General features: G+C 28.0%; 3 protein-coding genes across 3 annotated transcripts; 1 reads left to right on the forward strand and 2 right to left on the reverse strand.

Annotated features, from left to right (window-relative positions):
* Positions 3,284–14,284, reverse strand: LOC109349160 (esterase C25G4.2-like). Its single transcript, XM_019589865.1, has 6 exons — positions 13,975–14,284; positions 13,759–13,899; positions 13,517–13,661; positions 13,265–13,366; positions 12,724–12,861; positions 3,284–3,409 (listed from the first exon to the last, which is right to left on the reverse strand). Exons 1-5 carry the CDS (start codon positions 14,191–14,193, stop codon positions 12,743–12,745), a joined length of 726 nt encoding a protein of 241 aa, XP_019445410.1. The 5' UTR covers positions 14,194–14,284; the 3' UTR covers positions 3,284–3,409; positions 12,724–12,742.
* LOC109349161 (esterase AGAP003155-like) lies at positions 3,476–4,964 on the reverse strand. Its single transcript, XM_019589866.1, has 5 exons — positions 4,696–4,964; positions 4,480–4,620; positions 4,232–4,376; positions 3,976–4,077; positions 3,476–3,600 (listed from the first exon to the last, which is right to left on the reverse strand). Exons 1-5 carry the CDS (start codon positions 4,909–4,911, stop codon positions 3,533–3,535), a joined length of 672 nt encoding a protein of 223 aa, XP_019445411.1. The 5' UTR covers positions 4,912–4,964; the 3' UTR covers positions 3,476–3,532.
* Positions 26,105–26,545, forward strand: LOC109350399 (classical arabinogalactan protein 7-like). The gene has a single exon (XM_019591640.1). It carries the CDS (start codon positions 26,105–26,107, stop codon positions 26,543–26,545), a length of 441 nt encoding a protein of 146 aa, XP_019447185.1.

Here is a 27,695-nt window from a genome sequence, read left to right on the forward strand (position 1 = left end):
CATATGGGTTAGTAGAAGTTATAATTAATGATTCATCACTGACCCACTAAGAAAAAATGAAGGATTCTTTTTAGTGAATGTCACCCTCATAATTAAACATCCTTTTGACATTGTGAACTAAATATATAAATCAATCATAGTTGACGGTGCATGGTGGATCTAAAAGTTAGTCCCACAAGAGCACTTTCAATGTCCTTGGACTCAGTTTAAGGAAAGATCATATATGATAATTGCAGGTTCTTGGAAATTAAGAAATGCTTGTTTTACTTTAAGACACGCCACTATGTTCTTCATTATTCATTTGTTATTAGAAGAAGATAGCTTGATGACAAGACCTATCCTAACATTAGAGGACATTGCTTATAAGAAAAACTTTACAGAACGTTGACTTTTATGCAATTCTGATGATGGTGTAGAGAATCTAGTCACTGATAACAAGGGGGAAGACTAGTTCATGAAGAGAGAAAAATGGATTCTGGCTTTTATTTATATCCATCCATCTTCTTGATTTCAATCATAGGGCATTTTCAATCCTTAGATCATTGAGATCGAGTTTGAAAATATATTGCTAATAATAAAGATGATTACTGGTCAGCTTGTCAATACACAGGTTACTTAATTAGACTATGGCATCCCCTGTTTAGATAAGTTTTGTTGCTAAGGTTTTAAGGGTTAAAAAACAGACAAACGGATTCTTTAATAAAAACTAGGTCAGGAGCTGTACTTCGGTAGAGAGGATTTTTCAAAACTCATAACCTGTGTAGCTAATAAATAAGTCATGGGTTTATGATATATTTTATATTATTTTGAAAAAAGAATTATTTCTGGACCTTAAATTTGTTGTGTACTAATTTAATTATTAAAAAATTAAGAAATCTAAAATGGTCTCATAAATATTAGATGTGAATTAAATTAATTCACATTGACTCATCTTGATCTTTCTCTTTGCTCCGTGAAAGGCAAATCTTTCTCTTCTGACATTTATTTTCCTATCATTCTTCACCATTCACAAGGCTCATCTCTCAAGCTGGACATGCTTCTTGTAATAAATTTCTATATTGTGCTTATTTTGGATTTATAAGTTTTATACAAATTAGGGGTGCTTTGTTCGCCATTTTTTATTTTCATTTTTAATGAAATCAGAAAATAAGTGTAAAAAAGTGTTATTTGCATTTCATATTTTTGAAAATATAGAGCTTTATTTCCAGAAAATTTGAAAATGAAAAAAATATCATTTTTAACATTTTCAATAATAAGGTAATGACGTTTTATTGAAAATTTTAAGACTTTTGTTACTACATTCATTACATATATTATGATGTTTTAACTTTTCTATGTTATACCAAATCATTTGATATTTTGGAAACCCAATATACATTTTTATTTTACTTTCCAACTATACCCTAGTTTACCACTCCTATTTTTACCATGTGTTTCTTCATTTCTTTCTTAATCCAATTTTTGATGTCTATGTCAAATTTTATTGAATTTTTATATCATTTTATATTTTTTGAAACTATGTGCATAACCTTAAACATTTAAAGATGTAAAATGATGGGGTATATTTTTAATTACTCTCTTCGCTAATCAACAAAATTCCAAAATTAATTGGTGAGTGTCTTCATTGTCCAAACTATCACACATCTTTATAATAAAATTTATTTTTTATATTAGAACAAGTGAGATTATGTAAGAGTTAATCAATTAACATTGTAGTTAATCGATTAACAACATAACAACTTTTTTCGTCTCTCATATGATATTGTTGAATTTTGCAATGATAAATACAATAATATATGATTTTGGGATGAAAATTGACAGTCATTGAATTAAATAATAGAGAACTTGTATATTGCTACTTTATTTTAACTTTACCTTTTTTGGAGATATGACTTTTCTCACGTCTTTATAATAGCTAATGAGCAAGTCCAACAATTAAAAATGTTCAATGTATTATTGACATAAAATCAATTGGAAAAAATACAAGTATCAAATATATAGACATCCTATAAAATTATTGATTTTTCTAATTAGAATTTAAAAATGAATTCATTGGAAGAGTAATTGTCATAGTTTGTAAAGCTTAGAGTCACTAGTTTTAAAAATAAAAATGATAATAATAAACATGTTTTTTCAGGAAATGAAAGCATAAAGATGAAAACTATTTTTTAAAAATGAAAATAGAAATAGAAAATCTTTTTTAACCAAACACACCCTAAGTTTAAGTTTGTTTGGCCAACAAATTTATTTTATAAAAAGCTAATTAATAAACCAAGAAAGAAGAATCAAAGTTTCACCTCATCAAAAGGCTAGATTGATTTTTTTTTTTTTCAATTTATAATTTTAATAAATAAAAACATAATTTATATCAAACATGCTTTTGTAATATTAAATTGTAATTTTATAACGTTGCCAATTTATGTGCCTATAATTCTACATGGTAATGGTGAAATTTGGTTATCGACCAAACGATTTCCTGAATGCATGCATTCCTACAGTTCTCCACATGGTATCGGTAGAATTCCATTTTTTTTTGTTCTGAATGGTAACAGTGGTTTTTAATCTCATTATTACATTTGCATTCAATTTAAACTCATAGTATAGAGAGATGCAGTAGGGATTCAGGAATGAAAGAGGAAGAAAGAGAAAGAGTAAAGGGTATGTTTGTTATTTTTACTGAATTGATTTATTTAAAAATATATTATTTATATTTTAAAATTATCACCTTCAAAAACTTAATTTGTTACCTGTCATGATCATAGATATGTACTGAATCTCTTCATTAATAAAGATGATACACACTCTAGCACTTGAACCTAAGAATTTAATGAGAAAATGGGTATGCATACTTAATCAACTGTTAACTTTTAAAGATAAGAAATATAAATGAAGAGTGTAGATATTACATAAATATAATACCACAATGATTAAAATTAATGTTTATGGGCAATTTTTCACTGCTCACATTATTTTAATATTTGTTCAGGATTACATAATGAGGCTTAAGACCCAACAATATGTTAGTCTAATAATATAAGATATTATTAGATTTCTAAGGTCAAATTTGATTCTTGGGATTAACACTTGTTGGAAGGGACAAACATAAACTCTAAAATGGATTAGTTTCATAACAAAAAATGTAAGGTGATACACTTAGTATTACAAAAAAAAAAATGGGACTTAAGAAATTGCTGAATTATTTGATTAGTGTAGCCTTTAATACAAAAACCCACCTAACTTTATTTATATATATATATATAATAATAATAATATAGATAATTCATAAATAAATATTACCTTACTCAATTACACCTCTAATATTAATGGAATAAAGAGAAATAAATTCCATTATTTTCCCAAATCAAAAATTTATTTTCTATTTGTGTCTCATTTCTTTCCATCCCTAAATTTTTTCCATAAATCCAACTGCCAACCTTAACAAAGTTTACATGATGTTATATATAAGGATTGGTTGAAGATTCATAAAAATGGTATCAAGTCCTTTATATCCATACAGATTAAGGCCTTTTGATTACCCTCTGAATGTCATTCTCTGAATCTTATCAATGAAGCCAAGCATAGTTTCCAGACTCTTATCATCTGCAACAAAGAAGCACCAAACCAAAACTCAATTTCCACTAATTGTATGATAAAAAAACATAAAACCTGTAAAAGACCTTATTTATACGCAGCATCTCCCTAGATGATAAAACATGATCCTTAAAATAAGGTGAACTCAACTTCAATCAAATGATAAAAAAATGTATACATGTGTGAATAGAATTAAAGGTAGGTATGTTTATCTTATTTTAAATTTTGTCTCGCGCCAAAAATAATATGTCATATTAATTAAAAATAATTCATTATTTGTATTATTTTTGCTTTAATATTATTGGTGCATATATGATTTGAGACAATAGATCTTTGTTCATGTTTATACAGAAAATTTTAATAGATAAATAATTGCTAACTAACCAAGCGTGGGGACTGTATGCCCTTTTGGGTGATAAATAACAATGGGATCCACAAATGCTTCCAACAAAGCAATATTCTCTGGCTTCATAGAATCCGTTTCCCCTTCAACACACAATATGGACAAAGTATACTAATCAGTTCATTACAATGATAACAATTAATAGAACATGTGTAATTCAACTTTATAGGGATAAATAGCACAAAAAGAATGACTCAAACAAAGATTGAGCATAGGAAACTAGTTACTTGAAATTACCTATGAAGTGGATAGAGGGGCATTCAATTGGTTCTGAAAATGCATTGGAAGCAAGTTTTGGCATTCCAAACATCTTTCCACCAAATTTGCCCCCTGATATTATAATCAAGAATTTGATCTTGTTTACCTTTCCAAGTGCTACGCCCTAAATTCAGTAGTCACTCACTTTGATTAAATCAAAATCATAAAATGGTTGAAAGATTTATAAACTAAATCAGAATAATTTAGATGAATTTCTTTCTTATTACCTGAGCTTGCATTCCTGGCAATGCAGCTTCTATCATTGCTCCTTGAGAGAATCCTAGAAAACCATCAAAAGGACCATTTTTCAGCATGTAATCTTCAATGTATGCTACACATTCTTCAAAGTTGCTATACTCAGTGTAATCCTGCACACAAATAGATAACAACTGTTAGCGTCATGTTTGATGATTAAATCAGAGATGAAGATTAAACTACATAACCTTATTAGCTTGGAACCATTCGTAGTAAGGAGGATCATAAATGCCTTCAACGTCTGATTTTCCCTGTGCTGGAAACAGCCCATCAAGAAAGACCAAGTCCAGTTTTTCTGTTATAGTTTCAGGCCAACGTGAGATTAATTTCTTCAGGATTTCACCACTTGTCCTGAATCCGTGAAGGCAGAGGATCCTGGGTTTCTTCTGCTTTTGATCTTCCATTTCATCCAGACTTACAGATTGCGAAGTTTTTTACTCTAAAAAAGAGTACGTGACTTCTGTTTTTTTATATAGAAAATTTATCTGAAGCTTGTAGCATTTTAAGTTGTGTACTAGTAAAATGAAGCTTGGATTACAATAATTTTTTTACTCTTCAAAATTTTAAAAAATTATATTAGTCACCTTCAATTACAGAATATATTATTTTTGTGATGTGTAAATTATTTCCATATTATATCTTTTTAATGATAAATAATGCCAAAATTAAAATAATACTATAAACTTACACAACATTTAGAAAAATATTGAAAACAATAAACCAAATTATTAAAATAAATCAAATAAATAAAATATTATATTTTCAATTATAAATAAAATATTATATGTACAGTTATAAATAAATTATTAAAATAAATGATTGATTTTTTTAAAATCATATGTGTACTTAATTACTCCAATTATTAATTCTTTAATTAATGAATAATTAAGAAACTATGGTATGTATTTGTTAAACATTTTTCAAATTTTAGATAGCTTATAAAGCTAGTTTACTTGAACCATTCTAATTTAATAAGTTATTAATACAACTATAAAATTTCAGCTATCAAAAATATAAATTCATAACTACAAGCTAATTTTGTCACCACTCTTAAGGCTAACAAAAGTATTGGGAATTAAAGAAATGGATGAGGACATGTAGCATGTGACTTTCAAAGCATCTCATTATTTACTCCTTTCCCTTAAGTTGTTTTTCAGAATTCATGATACTTTTTAACTTTTTTTATTTCAACAAATTTGTTATTGATTTTACAATAATACTTTTTATGTTTATATATATAAAATTATTTAGTAAATGTATAGTGTCTCTTATCTTAACTAATAATCGGAGATGACAACCTAATTTGTAAGTGGAAATATTATGTTCAAACTTAACCTAAATTTAATAGGAAAAGCCACTTTAGTTGTATTTCGGGGTTTCCCGATTTAAAATATTAGATTCAAATTTAGTATATGTGATACTCAATTCCGAACTAGACCAAAACTCATTTTATATAATAAATATAAAATTATAGAATTATTCTATATATATTATTGTATAGCACTAAAAGATAAAGATACCCATTTAAAGTATAAGATATATGTTTATGACAAATGTCATACTTATTCGGGTTATGCGAAATCCGATAGTAGCGGATATATATATGCTAATATTTTTTGTACTATCTAGAGTATTCTTTCATATTTTTCCTTTCTGGGTGCGCGACTACCCTCCCACAAGTGTTGTTCACAATAATTGAACTCTTGACCAATTGATCGTTTTTTAATTTAGTATGACCTTACACTATAGATCAATATCTTGGTAATATATATGCTAATCTATTATTTAGTCTAGATTATGCTTGAGTTCATAATCAAGTATAAAATTCTCAGCTCATTCTGCAATGTTGCCATTCCCACCAATAATATTAATTTTCTTACGGTTCTTCATTATTTTTCCTTCTTTATAAAATTTTATCATGCAGGTTAGACTAGTTGTCCAATACATTTTATTTATTAGGCCTAAGCCCAATAGACAAACGGCTCCCGTGTATATCGAATCACTAAATAATAGTATGACTCCAAACATATATATTGCTATTAGTGATTCTTTACATAAATTAGATGGAGTACAAGCTAAACAAAACAAATTCTAATACATTTAATCCACGAATTTAGTTACTATGTGTTATGAAACCCAGACATCAAATATTAGGTTTCATATAAGGTTCAGTTTTCTTAAATGATTAAATTATTTGGTCATATTAAACGACCGTTTATATATATATATATGATTATATTTGAGTCTCTCCATACTATGATAAAGTATAACATTAGAATAACTCATCTCCATTATTTTAAATTTGAAGTTAACCATTTGTTTAGTTTACATGATTATTTTAGGTTAATCCAATATAATCTGATTAGACAAAATTTTCATGATTCAACTAGCAAGTTACTCGTGCGAATGTATGAGACGATATTTTTTTATTATATGATTAAGAACATATATATTATATCTATATTGTTTCTTTAAGATAAGGAACAACTTCAAATTTTGTTATTTTGAAATTAATATATTTTTCAAAATTCAATATCCTTCATTGTTTAACCTCACAAATATTAAATATATACAATATCATATTGTGGGAAAAACTTGATTATATGATGAGGAAGACCAAAAATTGTAAATACATTTAAAAATTGATGGGTTAATAAGTTGAATTTTGGCCCTCATTAGTATTATATATCAATAGAATCAGAACTATTGTATTTATTTTTATCACCTAATATTATGAAGTTTAGAAATATTTACTTCAACTTAATAACTGATTGAATTGAATTATAAATTTTTTTATTTAGAATTAAACTAAAAAAAATTCATTTATTTGTTCAATAATTTCAATAGTTGATGCAAGTATTATCATTAGTTATAAAAACTCTTCATTTTTAGCGATCTTGTAGATCTAGATTAGTACTTTAAATTATAACATCTATTGGATTATCAAAATTAAGAATTGTATATGTCATTAGGCAGAGAATGACATAGTTATGAGAATTCTAAAGAAAAAATAAATAATATAATTTAACTAATATATACTAATGTTATTATATTTTTGTGTGTTAGCGATTATGTACAATTACAATAGTTTATTACAATATTTTAAAATTGTATCATTGTCTTGATTATATGTCTTCATCCATACAATAATATTTGAATGATCTGTATGGAATGATAGATGATATATAAAATGAATAAATGGTATTAAGTGAGAATGTTTTAAGATTTATTTAAATGTGCAATTACTACATATTCCATTTACTATAATTAAAATATGTTTTCAAATTTTCCTAACAATTTTAATACATAATTTTAAAATATAAATTAAATCATCATAATTAAGAGGAGAGATCCACTTACTGCAATAGTAAATTTTAAAAACTTACTCCTCATCATAACCATCAATTATAGAGAAGAAAACATTTAGGAATTATCAACTTTTCTTCTAATTAATAATAAAATATAAATATTTTTATCAAATAAATTAAATATCAAGAGATCTCTTTATTAATTCTAATATCATTGTTCACTCTATTAATAATAGGATTGAATTTTGGATATTAAAGTTTCTAAAAATAATTAAATAAGAATGTTAAATATATTTAAATAATTAATATTAAAAATTGTTATTTTTAAGAAACAAATTCAATGTCTATCATTTTTATGTCAGACATAATAACAAAAGATTTCCTTATTAATTGTAATATGATAACACATTATTTCAATTAATAATAAATAATATGTTAGTATTTATTGTGGGTGATAATCAAACATTAAATCTCCTTTACTTCAGCCCTAACAACCAAACCACATTGTAACTCATTTTTTATTGTTTTAAGTTTGCTATGGGTAAGGCTCAAACCCACAACTTCGTCAATCTCATTCCTTAAACTCTTTCACCTTAACCATTGTATCATATTTCGACTCTCAAACATTGTTATTATTGCTCCAAAATCTTTATTTCATTATTAATGCCTCAAGTTCCTTAATTCCAAGAACGTAAGGGAATTATCTATATTTCTTCTAATTAATATTAAAAATTATTATTTTTATGAAATAAATTCATTGTCTATTATTTTTATGTGAAGAAAGTTTTCAACAGATTTTTATATTCATTGTAATATCATAGTTTATTCTTTCTATTAGTAATAAGATTGGTTTTCTACTATTTATGTTTTAAAAATGATTAAATGATATTAATTGATAATGTTTTAAATATATTTAAATATGTAATTACAACGTATTCCATTTAATGTATCTAAATATATTTTAAAATTTCATAACAACTTTAATGCATAATTTTAAAGTAGAAATTAATGCATGTTTATAACGAATGATTTACGTTATATTACATAATAATTTATAATAACGGTTATTTCTGACATATTTTGATTTATGTTGGTAATTGATTCTTTCTGTTCTGTAACTGATTCGCAAATTTATATCTATTTCTGTAGCTTATACAAAAAATTCAAATTATTCTATTTCTTCATGAGTCTTGAATCATATGTTATATTATTTATTATGTTCAAACACAATGAAATTAATTATTATTACACAAATTTATTAGTTATAATTCTACAAATTTATCTACATAATTAACATTGCCTAAAATTTAGAAATCATAATCAATTTAAATAAAGTATAAATCAAATCACTTGATTATCACAATCAAAATTTATTAGTTATAATTCTGCAAATTTATGTCCATAATAAGGATTGCTTAAAATTTGGAAATAATAAATAAATTAAAAAAATATAAATCAAATAAAAATGAAGACATTATTCTTCTTAATATATAGGAATGCTAAAAATCGAGAAACAAAGAACAAAAACATTATATTGTGTTGTTGACAATCCAAACTATACAAATTTATAAGCAAACAATTAAATAAGGTAATGAGGTTTAAGTAAATTTTACAAGAGCACAAATATTGAGCCAAAATGAGTGTATTAAACAACATATATATTAAAAATCATCGAATAGAGAAAATAAAATACAAAATTCATAAGTGATTGAATAATAATGATGAAGCCAAAAATGAAAGTACCAATAACTAACCATGATGTTTACCTTATTTTAGAGGATGATACACTATAGGTGTTTCTGAAACATGCAAAACAAAAAATTAAAATAATAATTCTTTGAATAAAAAAGTGTATAAGTAAGATAAGAGATGCGAATAGAAAAAATTAAACTCCATCAGGCCAAACTATAAATAAAGAGAGAAAATGGTAACAATGAGATAAGATGAGGAGATAAATATATTATTAACAAAAATATATAGACAAATAAATATAATATTGTAAGTGAATGTATAATGTAATACATAATAGGTACATACCATAGGTTTTGAAAGTTTGATCTTCCTTGAGGAAAGAGACGTTAAAGGAGAAAATTGCTAGAAGAATATATCTACAAAATAATGACATTAGTGAGAACACATCTATAAAATAAGGACATTATTGAAAAATTATACAAAAAATCATTGATAAAATAAGAACAAATCTATAAAATAAACCAAAAAATCAATGAAAAATGTACTAAAGATCAGATCTACAGAATAAATAAAAAATACACTTTAAAGTTAATAATTGAAAGAGAAAAAAAGGACGATAATGAAATGAAACTCGAGAAAAAATATTGGAAGAGAAAGAGAGAGTCATAGACCTCAATAACAATTCAAATGCAAATTAGATATAACCATAAAAAATGCAATAATTATTTACTAAATGCAATAATCATAAATAAAAAAGGACAAATATATTGTGGGAATGTACATATGACTATCATGGAACCATTTAGGAGGGAAAAATGAAGAAGGAGATGATATATAACAATTGATGAGGTGACATGAAGAAAGAGATACCATATAGCAATTGATGAGGTGGTGAGAGTTTATTTTATTAAATAGTAAATAGAATAGAAATTATCTAACACTTTTGTATTTATATTATTTTTTAATAATAATTTTTAAAATTATTAAACCCCTGATTTTCATAATATATAAATACTGGAATGTCCATTACATATGTAAAAATACTTCATCAAGTGTACTTGAGTCCACATCCATAAGGTATGCTGCAGCATTAGTTCACTTTTCTAGTAAATACTTTCTTATTGATGGTCATAAATCCCTTTTTCTCTATTATTTTCAGAAAATCTTATTAACTTCAACATATTTAAAGGAGTGTAATATATATGAACTCATAATGTAAAGATTTATACACAAATAGTGAATTATCCACCATTCATTTGCTTACTTTTATTTTAAAGTCAATCATCATTAAAAATGAATGATGTATAAAGGAGTGAGAGTGTAAAATTCATTGCAGAAATGTTTTTCCCTTTTTGAAGAGTATTACCTTCAATCATGATTTTAAAGGTATATAGAATTTGGTATGAAACTTGTGAAGCGAAAGTGGAGCAACGCATTTGACAAAGTCTACATTTTCAGAGCAAAAATGGATACTTGTGTTTGTGTGCACGTACTTGTATCATCCAAGAGAACCATGTCTTGAATACCTTACACTCCTATGAATCTATTGTGCTGCAATATTAAGCTGAAATCAAATATCAATTTTAAACTGAGAAATTAATGATATATTGACTCTCATTGTGCAACTGCAATGTTTTAAAAAATTAGACATCTAAACTGACTAAAGTTTTAGTTAGGTGATATTAAATTGATTTTGCCTTGTGCGCGATCTGCCGCTCGCAGTAGTGCATATAAGAAAAGTTTACTTTTAAACTTATATATTCACATTTATGCATAGTGTATTTGATGCTTCACCTTTTTAGGGGATATATTACTATATAATTCTGAAGTGTTGCCCTGTTTGGTAGTCTTAAGAATGGTAAGGTATATCTAAGCAAAGCGCGAGAAGAAATAGAGCAATCGTTTTTTTGTTGTGTGCATTGGAAATACAAATTAATGGTTTAATATGGATTTACATATTGCTAGGATAAGGCACTCGGATAGAATGATTGTCTGGTCCATTAAGGAGAATGACTATCCTTACCTCATCTATTATTACAGGACATGATCACTAAAGTATTCTAGGAGAATAATCTAGTGGTTGAGTCATGCTCATATATTAATGGGGTGTGTATCGTGTGTAATGAAAAGAAGTATGGTATAAGAATTCTGTAACTGCACTTAATGCATGCAGGTATTTAAAGGATGAAGAACATGAGGGTATTTTACATGACCATGGTCCACCAGTCACGCCCCCACCTGATCATGGTCTAGAAACCATTAATTATGGATCCGGAAACGTATCACGCTAAATATCAATGTTTCCACGATATAATGCCTCATATCTTTGTCAAAATAGCTATAATTCTGTTTTCTATAATTAATTAATAATATCATCAATCCATTATCTAGATGTTGTTTAGTTATAATTCTGTTATGAACAATCAATTAACTAAATGATTAATCAATTATCTATTTAGTTGATTTAGTTAATTAAGTTGAACTTTTTTGTATACAATAATCGATTATTGACATGTTAATTGATTATTTTGTTAACAATTTTTATGTTTTGTTTTTTCTTCTCTTTTAGTATGAATTCTTATACCTTTGTAACATAATGAGAAAAATTATTCATTTCAATAAAATTTTGATTCTCATTCTCTACCCTTCTTTCTTTAAGTTTTCTTTAGTTCTCATCCAAAAAGATTCACTCATAGCTCATATCACATTTTAACATAGTATCAAAATAAAATAATTATACCATGATGTATTCTTTACTCCTCAAGTTTTCAATATCCAACTTCAAGGCTTTTTCATTCCCAAAGAAAAGATACAAAGGAACTCATTTCCATCTTCTACTTTTCGTTCTCCTATGTGTTCTTGTGACGTTTTTCTTCATTTAGCAGCTCGAGTGTACAATGATTAAAATTAATGTTTATCAGCATTTTTTTCACTATTCACATTATTTTCAATATTCGGTCAGGATTACATATATTAAAACGGGGCTTAATAAATTGCTGAATTATTGATGAGTGTAGCCTTTAATACAAAAGCACACCTAACTTTACATATATATAATAATAATAATAATAATAATAATAATAATATATAGATAATTCATAAATAAATATAACCTTACTCAATTACACACAGAATATTTCTCATTTCTTTCCATCCCTTATTTTTTTCTCCATAAATCCAACTACCAACCTTAACAAAGTTTACATGAGGTTATATATAAGCATTGGTTGAAGATTCATAAAAATGATATCAAGGCCTTCTTATCCCTACAGATTAAGGCCTTTTGGTTACCCTCTGATGTTATTCTCTGAATCTTATCAATGAAGCCAAGCATAATTTCCAGACTCTTATCATCTTCAACAAAGAAGCACAAAACCAAATCTCATATTCCACTAATTGTATGATAAAAAACATAAAACTTATAAAATAGGAATGCGAGTTTTTATACAGAAGCATTTGCCTGAATAATAAAATATGATTCTTAAAATAAGGTGAACTCAACTTCAATCATATGATAAAAAAAGTATACATGTATGAAGTGAATGAAAGGTAAGTACGTTTATACTAAAAAAATATCTTATCTCAAATTATGTCATAAATCTTGTCTCGTACCAATTAAAAAAATTTATTATTTTTGTTGTTTTTGTTTCATTATTATCTATACATATATGATTGGGACATCATTCAGGAAAAATTGTTTGTTAATGTTTATACAACATTGATAAAAAATTTAATAGATAGATAATTCCTAACTAACCAAGTGTGGGGACTGTATGCCCTTTCGGGTGATAAATAACAATGGGATCCACAAATGCTTCCAACAAAGCAATGTTCTCTGGCTTCATAGAATCTGTTTCCCCTTCATCACACAATATGGACAAAGTATATTAATTAGTTCATTGATATGATAACAATTAATAGAACATGTGAAATTCAACTTTATAAGGCTAAATAGCACAAAAAGAATTACTAAAAGAATGAGCATAAGAAACTAGTTACTTGAAATTACCTATGAAGTGAATAGAGAAGCATTCAATTGGTTTTGAAAATGCATTGGAAGCAAGTTTTGGCATTCCAAACATCTTTCCACCAAATTTGCTCCCTGATATTATAATCACGAATTTGATCTTGTTTACCTTCCCAAGTGCTACACCCTAAATTCAGTCATAACTCATTAAATCAAAATCATAAAATAGTTCAAAGATTTATAGACTAAATCGAAATAACTATGATGATTTTTTGTCTTATTACCTGAGCTTGCATTCCTGGCAATGCAGCTGCTATCACTGCTCCCTGAGAAAATCCTAAAAAACCATCAAAAGGACCATTTTTTAGCATGTAATTTTCGATGTATGCTATACATTCTTCAAAGTTGCTATACTCAGTGTAATCCTGCACACAAATAGATAATAACTATTAGCATCATGTGTGATGATTAGACCAGAGATGAAGATTAAACTATATAACCTTATTAGCTTGGAACCATTCGTAGTAAGGAGGATCATAAATGCCTTCAACGTCTGATTTTCCTTGTGCTGGAAACAACCCATCAAGAAAGACCAAGTCCAGTTTTTCTGTTACAGTTTCAGGCCAACGTCGTAAGACTAAATTCTTCAGGATTTCACCACTTGTCCTGAATCCGTGGAGGCAGAGGATTCTGGGTTTCTTCTGGTTTTGATCTTTCATTTCACCCAGACTTCAAATTTCAAAGTTTTTCACTCTAAAAAATAGTATGTGACGTCTTCTTTTTATATAGAAAAAGTATCATAAGCTTATAGCCTTTTAAGTTGTCTATGACTCTATGGGTAGAATGAAACTTGTAACTTAGCTTGTTTTGAAAGCAATTCTCACAAAACTATTTGAATTTGGGTTTAGAAATTAAAAGGATTTTTCAATAATTTACTTACTAAATTTACTTTTCGAAATTTAAAAAAAAAATACATTAGTCACTTTCAATTAGAAACTCTACTGTGATGTATAAATTATTTTTGTATTATATTTTTTTAACAATATATAGTATTAAAACTGAAATAATACTATAATCTTATGCAAGTTAATTGCATATTTAGAAAATTATTGAAAATAGACAAACAAATTATTAAAATAAAGCATATAGATAAATATTGTATGTACAATTTTAAATAAAATATAAAAATAAATAATTGAAAACTTTTATTTTAAATTATATGTGTACTTAATTACTCAAATCATTAATTATTTAATTAACAAATAACTAAAAAAATATTGAATGTCATTTTTTATACATTTTTTAAAATTTAGCTAATTTATAAATCTAATATATCTGAACAATTTTAGTTTAATAAGTTATTAATACAACCATAAACTTTCTACTATCTCACAATATACAAGATCATAACTATAAGTCTATAACTTAATTTTGCCAAACAAAAATTATCACTATTATGGCTGACAAAAGTATTGGAGATTAAAGAAGTTGATGAGGATTCAATGGGTTGATGTGACTTTCTAAGTATCCCATTAATTACTCCTTTCCCTTAAGTTGTTTTTCCGAATTCGTCATATTATTTAACTTTTTTTTTCAACAGATTTTTTATTGATTTTAAGTAATATTTTTATGTTTATATAAATTATTTAAAGAATGTATAGTGTCCCCATCCTAACTAGTAATCAGGAAGAGAACCTAACTTAAAAAGATACACGTCCAAACTTTACCTAAAAATTAGGAATGACAACCTAACTTATAGATATATGTCCAAACTTCATGATCAAGAATGAAATTTCAGTGTTGGTAAACACAAATTCAATCTAATCCATCATCTTGTCATTTTCATTAGGGATGGCAAAAAATTTCGACTGGTGAGTATTCATAGAAATATCCATAATGAGTAGCTACAATAATAACATATAAGTGAGAACGTGTTTTATAATACTCACCCCATGGGTACCACAAATTTATAAAAATAGTTTTTAATTAAATTTATATATATATATACATATTATATAGTATTTTATTATTATTTTAAGATTATATATGGTATACTTTATTATTACTAGTGTGTCGTGTTTACCGACCCGCATTCTTATTTTACGATATTAAGTATTAAATTTGTATTTTATATTTTAGATAATTAGGATATATTTTGTTGGATGTATTTGATGTTATAATTTTTGTATTTATAATATCCAACTTAACGTGAGATGTATTAATTATAATTATCCACAAATTCAATCTAATCCATCATCTTGTCATTTTCATTAGGGATGGCAAAAAATTTCGACTGGTGAGTATTCATAGAAATATCCATAATGAGTAGCTACAATAATAACATATAAGTGAGAACGTGTTTTATAATACTCACCCCATGGGTACCACAAATTTATAAAAATAGTTTTTAATTAAATTTATATATATATATACATATTATATAGTATTTTATTATTATTTTAAGATTATATATGGTATACTTTATTATTACTAGTGTGTCGTGTTTACCGACCCGCATTCTTATTTTACGATATTAAGTATTAAATTTGTATTTTATATTTTAGATAATTAGGATATATTTTGTTGGATGTATTTGATGTTATAATTTTTGTATTTATAATATCCAACTTAACGTGAGATGTATTAATTATAATTATCTAGGATTATATGATTTTACTTTAAAAATAAAAAATATTAAGGAAAAATAGGAAAATAAAATTATGTTGATAGTTATTTCAAGTTTTGGCTTTATATATAGTAAATAGATTTCAAAATAAATCACACAATTTAACAATAATCATCTATTTATCATACTATTTATATAATAAATATTTTTAATTATTATAAAGTATATAAATATATAATTAAAACTTATTGGATACTCGCAAATATTAACTATCCACACATGAATCTATAAATATTGCTAGTTTAAGAACAGAAAAAACACCACCAGCATCATCCCATTACCATCCGTAATTCCCACTAATAATATTAATTTTCTTTACGGTTCTTCATTCTTTTCCTTTTATAAAATTTTATCATGCAGGTTAGACTAGTTGTCCAATACATTTTATTTATTAGGTAGGCCTAAGCCCAATAGACAAACTACTTCATGTTTATATCGGATCACTAAAGACTCCAAAAAGATATATGCTGCTACCGTGCTTCTTATATAAATTAAGAAAATAAAGTAATCATCTTACGGATAATAATTTATTACCTTCAGCTAATAAAAGTATGACATGTATATTATTTTATTTAGTTTTAAAAATATTTTTCTAAAACATATTTAAATAAGATACATGTAATGATTTTAGTAATTCGATGAAATAACTTATCTACTTATATTGAGATATATTCTTTTCTCATAAATTAGATGGAATACAAGTTAAACTAAACAAATTCTAATACATTTAATCAACTAATTCAGTTACTCTGTCTTATGCAACCCAAATATCAAATATTAGGTTTCGTATAAGGTTTAGTTTTCTTATACGAACGTTATATATAGTTTTAATCAATATCTATAAATACATGGATAATATATATTATTAAAAATTATGTATAATAATATTTGAGTCTTGAGTCTCTCAATTTTTCAGACTATAATAAAGTATAACATTAGAATAACTATCTCTTTTATTTTAAATTTTAAGTGAACCATTTGTTTATTTTTTAGGATTATCTTAGGTTACTTCAATATAATTAGGTTGGATGAAATTTTCATCGTTTAAAGTGGCCTAACACTTTTTCACCTAGGAGTGTTAAGTTGCTAACTAGAGCCTTTTGCAAGTTTAGCTAGTGGTAAAACTAATTAGACCGTTTGATCCTCATATTATTGCTATTCAATATTAGATGATCTGATATAAAATAAAAATGATGACAAGTGTCATAAATAAATTTGTAATAGTCTATATTTAAATTATTTTTTATTAAATAATTTTAAAAATTATTAAACCCCTAATTATTATAATATTTTAATATTGGAATGTCCATGAGAAGACACTTAATCAACTTAACTAGATTACACATCCATAATGTATGATGTAGTATTAGTATATTTTTCTAGTAAATACTTTTTATTGATTGCCATAAATCCCTTTTTATCTATTCTTTTCAGAAAATCTGATTAACTTCCGCATATTTAAAGAGTACTACTGCCTTCAATCATGATTTTAAAGGTATATAGAATTTGGTATGAAACTTGAAGCGAAAGTGGAGCAACGCATTTGACAAAGCCTATATTTTCAGAGCAAAACTGATACTTGTGTTTGTGTGCACGTACTTATCATCCGAGCGAACTATATCTTGAATACCTTACACTCCTATATCTATTGTGCTGCAATATTAAGCTGGAATTTTTAAACTGAGAAATTAATGATATATTGACTCTCATTGTGCAATTGCAATGTTTACTTAGAAAATGAATGAATCAAGAAGGAACTAATTCTTCTTGTTTGAAGAAGAAGAAGAGGAATGTGATAAAGAAGAGTAACGAAATGCAGCAAAGAAAAGCAAGAAGAAAAATAATAAGTGATACTTTTTATTATTAGATTGAATTGAATTTACAAGCTTGGTTCTTCCCACTTTATAGGAAGAACTTTATGAATCACTTTAATAACAAACTAATAAACTAAACTAACTTGATTAGCACATGCTAAATATGACAAAATATATGAATATCATAATAACTTGGATAACAATAAACAGAAGGTCCAATGGACTCATGACCAGATTTCTGGTTAGGATGCTTGATTGGTCCTTGACCTTGTTGGCCTTGCTTAAGGCTTGAATCATGCCTGAATAAATTATCTGAGTTGTACTGAAAACAACTCTGTCCTGATGCATCTGGTGCAGAGTATATGAGACTGCTCTGGCCTGGTGCATCTGGTCCAAGGCGTATGGCCCTGCTCTGGCCTGGTGCAAGGCGTGTGGCCCTGCTCTGGCCTTGACTCTAGCTTGGTGCGTATGAGACTGCCTAGGACCCCTGTTCTAGTGCAGCTGATGCAGGGCAGAGTATTGGTTGATCAAGAACACAACATTGTCCATACTTGAAGTATTAATAGTGTTAGCCATGGTTGATGTTGGCTTAAGGCTAGTTACAACATCATTAATCTGGATCATACTAGTTGTAGATAAAGAGCTTATATGATTAACAAGGGTCAAGTTATCTTTTAATTTTGATATGTTTTAAAAAATTAGACAACTAAACCGACTAAAGTTTTAGTTAAGTGATATTAAATTGATTTTGCCCTGTGCGCGATCGATGCTCGCATTAGTGCATATAACAAAAGTCTATTTTAAAAGTTATATATTTACGTTTTTTTGGAAGGTAAATTTTTTATTAATAAAATACAAAGATACAACAAAAGAAACAAGAAAACACAACACGGCTTCTAAGACAACATCAAACATAGGAAAACCTGAAATAACAAACACCTAGAAATATAAGGGTGGAACTAACAATAATAGTCCAAGTTAGCAATCCGGTTAAAGATCTATTTAATCCAAGACAACGATGAACATTTGATTTTACTTTTGACCTATAGCCAATATTTGAACTTTATCAGGACCAAATTGTAGCCATCCAAAATACAGAGTCAATCCCTTTCGCTTCGCCACCCTTAATAGAGTAAAGGTGTTGAAATCAGTGAGACTTAGTTGAGGGTGGTAACACCCCCATGAGCCCCAACCCCCATAAAAAATTTGTCAAACTCGATAAGAGAACTAACAAGAGAAGAAAAGATGATCCACAGTCTCTGATTGAAGCTGACACCACACACATAACGTCATTTCCACTAAAGTTCCCACCCATTTGGGCTAGATTCCACTTAGTAGGAATTCTATCCAAAATAATTCTTCAAGCAAGAGCACAGGTTTTCAGAGGAGCCCAAGATTTTCATAAAGTGTTCCATAACACTCGATCATTTGCACTAGCCTCTTCCTTCCATTTGCCAAATCACTTTGTAAGTGGACTTGACCGAATATCTAAGAGAAGTATCATAAGGCCAAATCCATTTGTCAACACTATATCCTTTTAGCTAGAATCAGCTAAGGTTACGCCTCAACTCCTCTATCCATTTGTCAAGACTCTCTTATATATTCACGTTTATGCATAGTGTATTTGATGCTTCACATCTTTAGGGATATATTTCTATATAATTTTGAAGTGTTGCCCTGTTTGGGAGTCTTAAGACTAGAAATTAAGGTATATCCAAGTAAAGTGCGAGAATAAATAGATCAATTATTTTTTGTGTATTGGAAATACTAATTAATGGTTTAATATGGATTTACATATTACTACATATAATATTATCTTAAATTGTATCTCAAAATATGTCTCGAACAAATAAAAATATATTATATCAATTAAAAAAATTAAGTATTTCGTTATTTTTTTCTCCTGTTTTTGCTTTAATATGGGGTGTGTATGACATAAGAATTCTCTAACTGCACTTAACGCATGGAGGTATTTAAAGGATGAAATAAATGAGGGAATTTTACTTGATCATGATCCACTAGACACGCCAGCACCTGATCATGGTCCAGAAATTTATCGTGCTGAATATCCATGATTCCACAATATAGTGCCTCCTACGTTCATGAGTCATTATGGCCAAGCCTTGCTCTTTGAATTTCCTGTAATATCTCGGGTTTGCTCTACCCAAGTTTGACTCATAACGCCCCCGACGTGACAAACCTTTTCTTAAACTTGGCTCCAACATAATAGTTCACATAAGTCCTCTCGTAAGTAATATCAACTTTCGATGTTTTGGTACAAAGGACATGACCGCGCTTTTAATTACGTTCTACAATTAAATTGTTGTTTATTCCAATCATAGGTTGTAGTTTCTTTATTTCAATGAGTAATTAATTGTAATTTTTCAATTCTCTCGTAGATTTTAGCCCTATTGCCCAGCCTCTTGTTTGGTCAGGCCCAAAAATATAATTGTCAAACCGAATAGATTAAAACCTATTCATTTCCGTCTTGAACTTTTAACAGCTTGTAAAAACCATCCCATGGGTTCACTTGGGCCAATCATCTCACATGGTCATCCAGACAATCCAATACATGTGCAGTTTGGATCCTCTCTAGTAATAAAGATACCAATATCAATTTAAAATTTTGTCACATAACAAAGTTACAATTAACGGTTAATTCTTCTCCAATGACTACATTTTAAGAATTGTCTTTTTCTCCTAAATCAAATCACACTTTCTAAACTTAGTTTACCAAGCAATTTTGAACAACCTAATAACTGTCACATTACATGTTTCTTCAATTGGAAATAGGATCCAATGTCTTAAAAGGAATATGTCATCATGTTTCAAACCAATCAGGTTCATTTAAGTAATATAAAAATGTTAATTTGTGTTTTTAGAATTATTTAATTCAATGGTAATTCTTCATTAGACTAAGACAGGAAATTGGACAGGAATAAGAAGTGATCTCTATCCCATCAATTCCACTCCTCACGCAACTTTCCATGTCTAGAAACTTTGTTGCCAATGTTAGTGCAGAAGCAGAAAGAGGAACCAACAACAGTATCGAACGTTCACACCTTTGCCACACTAAGGTTCATTATTACCTTAAGCATTACTGTTGATATAGATTGAGGTTTATAAATGTGTCACATATTTACCTCATTACATAAGGGACACCAATAAGCACAACCTAGGGGACAAATAATTTTGTTGTTGTAAAATGCATGTATGACATAACAATTTGAGTTTAAAATCTACGTACTGTTAATGTAAAGTTTTCTACATTATCAGCACATCATTCACTGTTGATTTATATTATTTTTATATGAGAGTTAATGGTAGTTAATATACGAATGATAGATGATTGACTAACTTACACTGTCAGCATATACATATTAAATCCTAACAATTTTCCTTTCAACTTGTTGTGCACTAACCGGTAACACTGCATAAGGATTGATATATAGAGAGAGATTTGTTTATAGCAAAATAGAATTACACTATTTATATTTAATTTCGTCCGTTCATTTTTTCAAATTTAACGGATACATCAAAAATTACTTTTCTTCTCTTTCATTACCTCTTTTAGTGGTCATTGGATTTAGATCTACTCACTAATTTAAATTATTGGATTTCCCTAGAATTGATTATTAGGACATGGAGTAAGTTTAAAAAACTTACTCTTGGAATAAGTTAATTCATTCCCTATATATATAAGTAGAGATCCACTTACTTCAAGAATAAGCTCATCATCATATCCATCAATTTTATAAATATATAATGATTTAGATTTAATAACTAATTCAAACTATTGGATTTTCCTATAATTAATAGTTATAAAGAGAAGCGAAGTAAGTTGATATTTCCTATATACATTAGTATTTTAATTGAATTTCCTTTCTAATTTAATTCATTTAATCCATTTACTAACATTCATTTTTAATCAATGAAATACATCATTTTCATATTGTTTGATTTCTAATAAAGGGCACCAAAATCAGTGTCAATTTTATCGAGTACCATGCTGAAATTTGCCTCCGTCTCTCTATGCTCTTAAATAAGTGCTGGAGGAAAGTTTGTCCCTCTTGTCTGACACTTCCCCGTTGAATTGACAGGATCCATTTGTCCTGGGATGCAAATTTTGAGAACCTGCAATTTCTTGTTCGAAAGCAAACAAGACAACACATAATTTAAATTGGCTTATTTGGCTCAATCTCAGATAAAACTAGTATCACACTATGCCGTTTGTTGGAGGCCATTTACTACCATATGATGATAAGAATTTTAAGAGTTTGGATACGCAAGCATTTCAAAAAATAAAGAATAATATAATTTCAAATTGGGAATGGAGTATCTCCTTACATAAGGAGATAAGTTATCTCCTCCTGCCAGTGAAATTATGACATGTGTCATGTTTCACAATTTACTATAAAAATATTTTTAAAAATAAACAAAATAGCACACATGTCACATTTTTATTGGTTAGAGGAGATAAGTTATCTCCTTATATAAGGAGATACATTATTCTCTTTCAAATTACACATGTATCTTTTTTATTTCCATGAAATTATATTTTTGTCATTAAAAATAAGTAAAAAATACGCACTTATCTCTACATTAATGGAAAAGATCCTTATTCAAATGGATAGAAAGATGTTGACCCTATAATGGCCAATGAGTGAGATTTGTTTCTGCTACTATTAAATATTAAAAGGATTCTGGTGTAAGTGGGGTTGGAATAATAAGTTTTTTTCTTTTTTATTTATGTGTGAATTTTTAATTAAAGTTCTTTTCTTTTTATTTATGTGTGAATTTTTAATTGACCCACAGAAAATTTGGATAGGCTTTGGTCCATGTGATTTATGTTACTTCGTTATGAACAATATCATTTGTCTTTTAAGTCTTACTAATTCCTTGTTTAGAGCTAATAAAAAAATTTCAAGTATTATAAAAATGTTATTTTATTTATTTATTTTATTTGTGTGTCAATTTTTAATTTGCTGAAATATGAAATTGGAACAGATTTTGAAACATGTGATCTTTGTTAATATTTTACATTTTTTAGGGTTAGGATCCTCTCTTGTATATATTAGAGAGTACAGTACTAAAATGTGATGTCCAAATTTATTTTTCATCATTTATAATATTCTTTTGGCTAAAAATATTTTAAAATCTACACTATCAAATTTTTTTAAAATCTACGTATCTTAATCTTATTAGGTACCATCTAGTAATGGAGAAGATTCATTTTTTATTTTTACATGGTAAGAGAAATAACGGGAGAAACTTTTGAAATGAAATTGGCAGCACCTGGATATAAGATGTTTGAATTAATTCAATCCAAAAGCTCGTTAAGATTGTTTAAGTCTTATAAGCAATAGTTGGATTAAATATATTTGAATCTCATCAATATATATGATATATAATAAGCGGCAACGAAAGTGTCTCTTTAGCATAATCTTCTTGGCTTTGTGGACCTAACATTGGAAAACTTCAAACTGCTAAATCCACTTTGTGATGAATGAATCAATTCCTTTTCCGTTGCGTGCACTACTAAATATGAAGTGTCGACAACAAATGTGAAAATGTCTGGTTAGCATGATCCTCCTAGCTTTAGTGACCTAAGATTGGAAAACTTCAAACTACTAATTCTACTTGTGAATGGGGTCAAATTCGTTGTGTGCAATCGTAAATATGGAGTTTACCATCCTTAATAAACGCAAACCCAAACACACAATTGAATTGTTTCCATGAGAAAAATAAATTAATGTATCATATTATTAATATATTCAATTATTGCTGCCAACCATCATTATAGTTTACAAAAATACAATAGTAAAGACTTCTCCATTACAATCCAAAAAAATGACAATGTGTTACATTCGATTTTTGCATTTTGCCACATGGCCCATCTTAACCCTTTGCAGCATTTGTCATGTTAACACATCATATGTCTTCTAGTTCCAGCTGCTCATAGCAAGACAACAAAACATGCACCATACAATAATTTCCTTTAAATTAAACATTATATATACTTTTTATTCGGAGGAGTTGCATGGAAGATGAACATGTTAGTTGTTTTCCACTTGTAACGGTTATTTTACTTGTTTTTCTCTCTCTGCTAAATTATAAAAAAATATTTAAATTTTAATAACGGTCTTAATAAAAGGCTTCAGGTTGTCAATCGAGAAGGAGAACCAAATAAAATGACAATAGAATAAAAAAATTGACTGAATTGGTTTAAAATACAAAATGAGAAGACTTTTTATATTCGCGTGAAGAGGGACTTTTCGTATGTTGGTTACCTAGTAATTAACGGAAGAATTACTATGCTTGATTAGTATTGTTTGTATAATTAATTAGCACGTAAATAAAAAATAAGTATATGATAGTATTTAAAATTATATTAGGATGTATAAGATATGATATTAATTTAATTTGGAGGGATCATGCACCAATTTTATTACGTTTAAAAACTTTGCTTTTAAGTGTAATGTTAGTTTGATCTATAAATTTTGATTCAAGAAATTTTGTTTCTAACATATAATTCAACTTGATCCAATATATCTTTAAATGTTAGATTAAATTTAATCAATTTATTTCTTTAAGATTTGATGTAGCCAAAAAAAATTAATATCTAATATCAAGTTGACATTTAGCATACTACATCACAAACTCCAAAAAAAAATTACCAACAATAAATAAAGTTTATTAACAATGACAAAAAAATAAAGTTTACCAATTATCACTAATATTATAAATCAAATTAATATACAATTGTATAGACTAAAATGACTAGTTGGTGCTTAGTACTAAAATGACAATTTAATTAACTTAAAAACTGCATGAAGTTTGTGCCACATCTGAAGTCAAAATTAAGGTGAGAACATGGGGGTATTCCAGTAAAATCGGTGGACGAAGCCAAGACTAGTTGCAACCGTATACTTTGGAAAGTACCTAGGTAAGACAACGACGTCTCACTTGAAGAGGATCCTCCGTCTCAAAAACTTCCCGTCTCCATGTCTCAAGCTAATGACATCCCATCAAATCACATAAAAATATTATTTTATATTTTTCTTAATTTTCTTTTTAAATATATGTTAAATTTTCATTGAATTGAGACACAATGATACACAAAAAAGTGAGATAGCAGATCCTCACTCAGCCTCAAAACCTACACCTTCTTGCGACCCAAAGAGGTGTTTCAAGTGAATGTGGATCACCTGATGTATTTTATTTTCTGTCTCAAACCAATCATATACTGACACGTGAATAAAAGAAAAAAATTAAAAGCAAAATGTCATAAAATTGAGTATTCTAATTAGTTTGAGACATGAAATAGGTCAACATTTAAGAATATGATCTCTATCCGTAATCTTGAAGAACAACAGATGACATGGACAAACTCATAAGTACATAATGCGCAAACCAAGAAAAAGCATGGTGCGCTATGCAAGATCCCATTTTTGGCAAGCTTCATCGTGTGCAAGCTAATAGTTGGTACAGTCACACTAAAATATAAGATTTCGTCCTAACCACCAAGAAAAGTTCAAAGGGAGAGAAAAACAATTACACCGCGTGTTGACTCCAACAACAATTTCTACCTCCTATTTTAGTATCCTCTAAAGATTTATATTTTGAAAAAATAATATATACATTAATCATATAAGATTTATATACATTATTATTGTATCATTTATTATTTATATTTAATTATTTTAAAAAATATAAATGAATAATAAACGATGTAATAACAATAACTAAATCTTTACGCTATAGATATTAAATTCATATATTTTGAGTGTATACATGTATCTTCTAAAATACTTTCAAGGCACATTCCCCTCCTTAAACCTTCCTCAGTCCATAGCTGGTTTACACATGCTCGTTACATAATAATTGGTAAAAGCCTAAGTGGCCATATATAGTAATTAGTTTAAGACATTGGAGTTTAGGAATCTTATGACCATTAATTAATTGATAGAATAATCGCTGTCCTTCTATGATTTTTGAGCACCTCGTTTTATTTATATATACTCTCCTCTTCACTTTTTCATCATCCACTACTCCTCTCTTCTGAACTTATCTCTCTAACACACTCAAACTCAAATAGTTTCTCAAGTTTCTCTCTCTAGTAGCTAGAAGATGAGGTCAGCAACATTTCAAGTGTTTATGATCTTGGGGCTCTTAGCCACCTCATGCATAGCCCAAGGACCCAGAGCAGCACCATCCCACTCACCAACAACCACCCCATCACCAGTAACCCCACCAACTACCACCCCTCCACCACCACCAAAATCAGCACCATCCCCAGCACCAACAAAAGCCACCCCACCACCACCATCTCATGCTCCTACCCATGCTCCTGCTCATGCTCCAACCACTGCTTCACCACCATCCCACACCCCTGCTTCCACCCCATCAAAGGCACCTACCTCTACCCCACCACCAGCATCAGGCCCTGGACCAGCCAGTCATGCACCTCACCCACCACCAGCTCACACTCCTTCATCTGCATTCTCCCTTAGCAAAGCTGTCATCACTGGCACTGCTCTTGCTGGAACCATCTTCGCCATGTTGGCTTAGAAATCAAACAGAAGACTTGTCATTCTTACGATTCGTCAATTTTAGTCACATTGGCTCTTAATCTTCTTATTATCCATGGACAGACGAGATCTGTTTGATTTATCTCTGATCTTATTGTGTTGTGTTTTCTTTTTTCTTTTGTAATAATTTATTTACTTACGTTTTATTTGTTCTCTATTTATACTTTTCGGTGATTGATGTGTTTGTTCTTTCTATATTTTGGAAGGGTGACCTTTTGATCCTGATTATTTGGTGATTCATTTGTTTTTGTTGTTCAAACGTGTATGTAGATGACTTTGTCGATGATTTCTGTGTACATCTAATAATTCAAGAATAAATAGTTTGTCATTCTTCTTACTTGCAATCTTGTAAGTTTCTGGTCATGTTGTGTGGAAATTTTCTTATCTCCTTCTTAGGGTGTCTCATATAAGATTCGAACTAACACGTTCTTCGATGATAGGAGATCTGTTGGGACCTGAAGTCTCATTCTTTCCTTTTCTTTCCCTTTGTATTAAAGTCCTCGAAGGGAGTAGAGCTAGATGCAATATTTTTGTAGGAGTCCAACTTAATTAGATATATAAATTTACCCCATTGCTTTTATTTCATGCTTATTTTTCATTTTATCACTTCCTTCAAAAAATGAGATGATCTATAAATGTGAGTAAAATGTAATTTAAATAAACAAACTAACTTCATATATTTTGTAAATGTATAACTATTATGGATATTTATGCACTTCTCAAATTAGTATATATAATAAAATTAAATTTTCTTAAGAATTGACATAGAATATATATATATATATATATATATTGATCTCACTAATCATGTAACTTTAATTAACCTCAAAATTATTTCCATTAAACTTGACTTGCATCTATCTTTATTGTAAGTTAGATTCCATTCTTTTTCACGTCTATCTAAATATAACATTTTGTTAGGGAATGTATGTGCAAATATTTGATTTAGTTCACAATTATATAAAAACATTATTTATATTATTTACTAATTTGTATGTTGAAAAACTATTTTAAGTAAACAATATTCTTGAGAACAAATAGCCTTTAAGAAAAAGTTGCTATCAAAATTAAATTAAATAAAACACATTCTTGATATTTTAATGTGGAATTAAGTCATTAACTTTTTCATT

This window comes from Lupinus angustifolius, chromosome LG06, assembly GCF_001865875.1.
Source record: "Lupinus angustifolius cultivar Tanjil chromosome LG06, LupAngTanjil_v1.0, whole genome shotgun sequence".
NCBI classification, from domain to species: domain Eukaryota; kingdom Viridiplantae; phylum Streptophyta; class Magnoliopsida; order Fabales; family Fabaceae; genus Lupinus; species Lupinus angustifolius.

Bases quoted from the DNA above. Each gene is read 5' to 3' on its own strand.
- LOC109349161 (XM_019589866.1), bottom strand. From the start codon at position 4,911: ATGGAAGATCAAAAGCAGAAGAAACCCAGGATCCTCTGCCTTCACGGA. The intron at 4,078-4,231 runs GTAATTTCAAGT...TGTGTGTTGAAG, and splicing joins CCCCTCTATCCACTTCATAG to GGGAAACGGATTCTATGAAG. The intron at 3,601-3,975 runs GTTAGTTAGCAA...TCTTTGTTGCAG, and splicing joins GCATACAGTCCCCACGCTTG to ATGATAAGAGTCTGGAAACT.
- LOC109349160 (XM_019589865.1), bottom strand. From the start codon at position 14,193: ATGAAAGATCAAAACCAGAAGAAACCCAGAATCCTCTGCCTCCACGGA. The intron at 13,900-13,974 runs GTTATATAGTTT...ATTTGTGTGCAG, and splicing joins AATGGTTCCAAGCTAATAAG to GATTACACTGAGTATAGCAA. The intron at 13,662-13,758 runs GTAATAAGACAA...GACTGAATTTAG, and splicing joins TGCCAGGAATGCAAGCTCAG to GGTGTAGCACTTGGGAAGGT.
- LOC109350399 (XM_019591640.1), top strand. From the start codon at position 26,105: ATGAGGTCAGCAACATTTCAAGTGTTTATGATCTTGGGGCTCTTAGCC.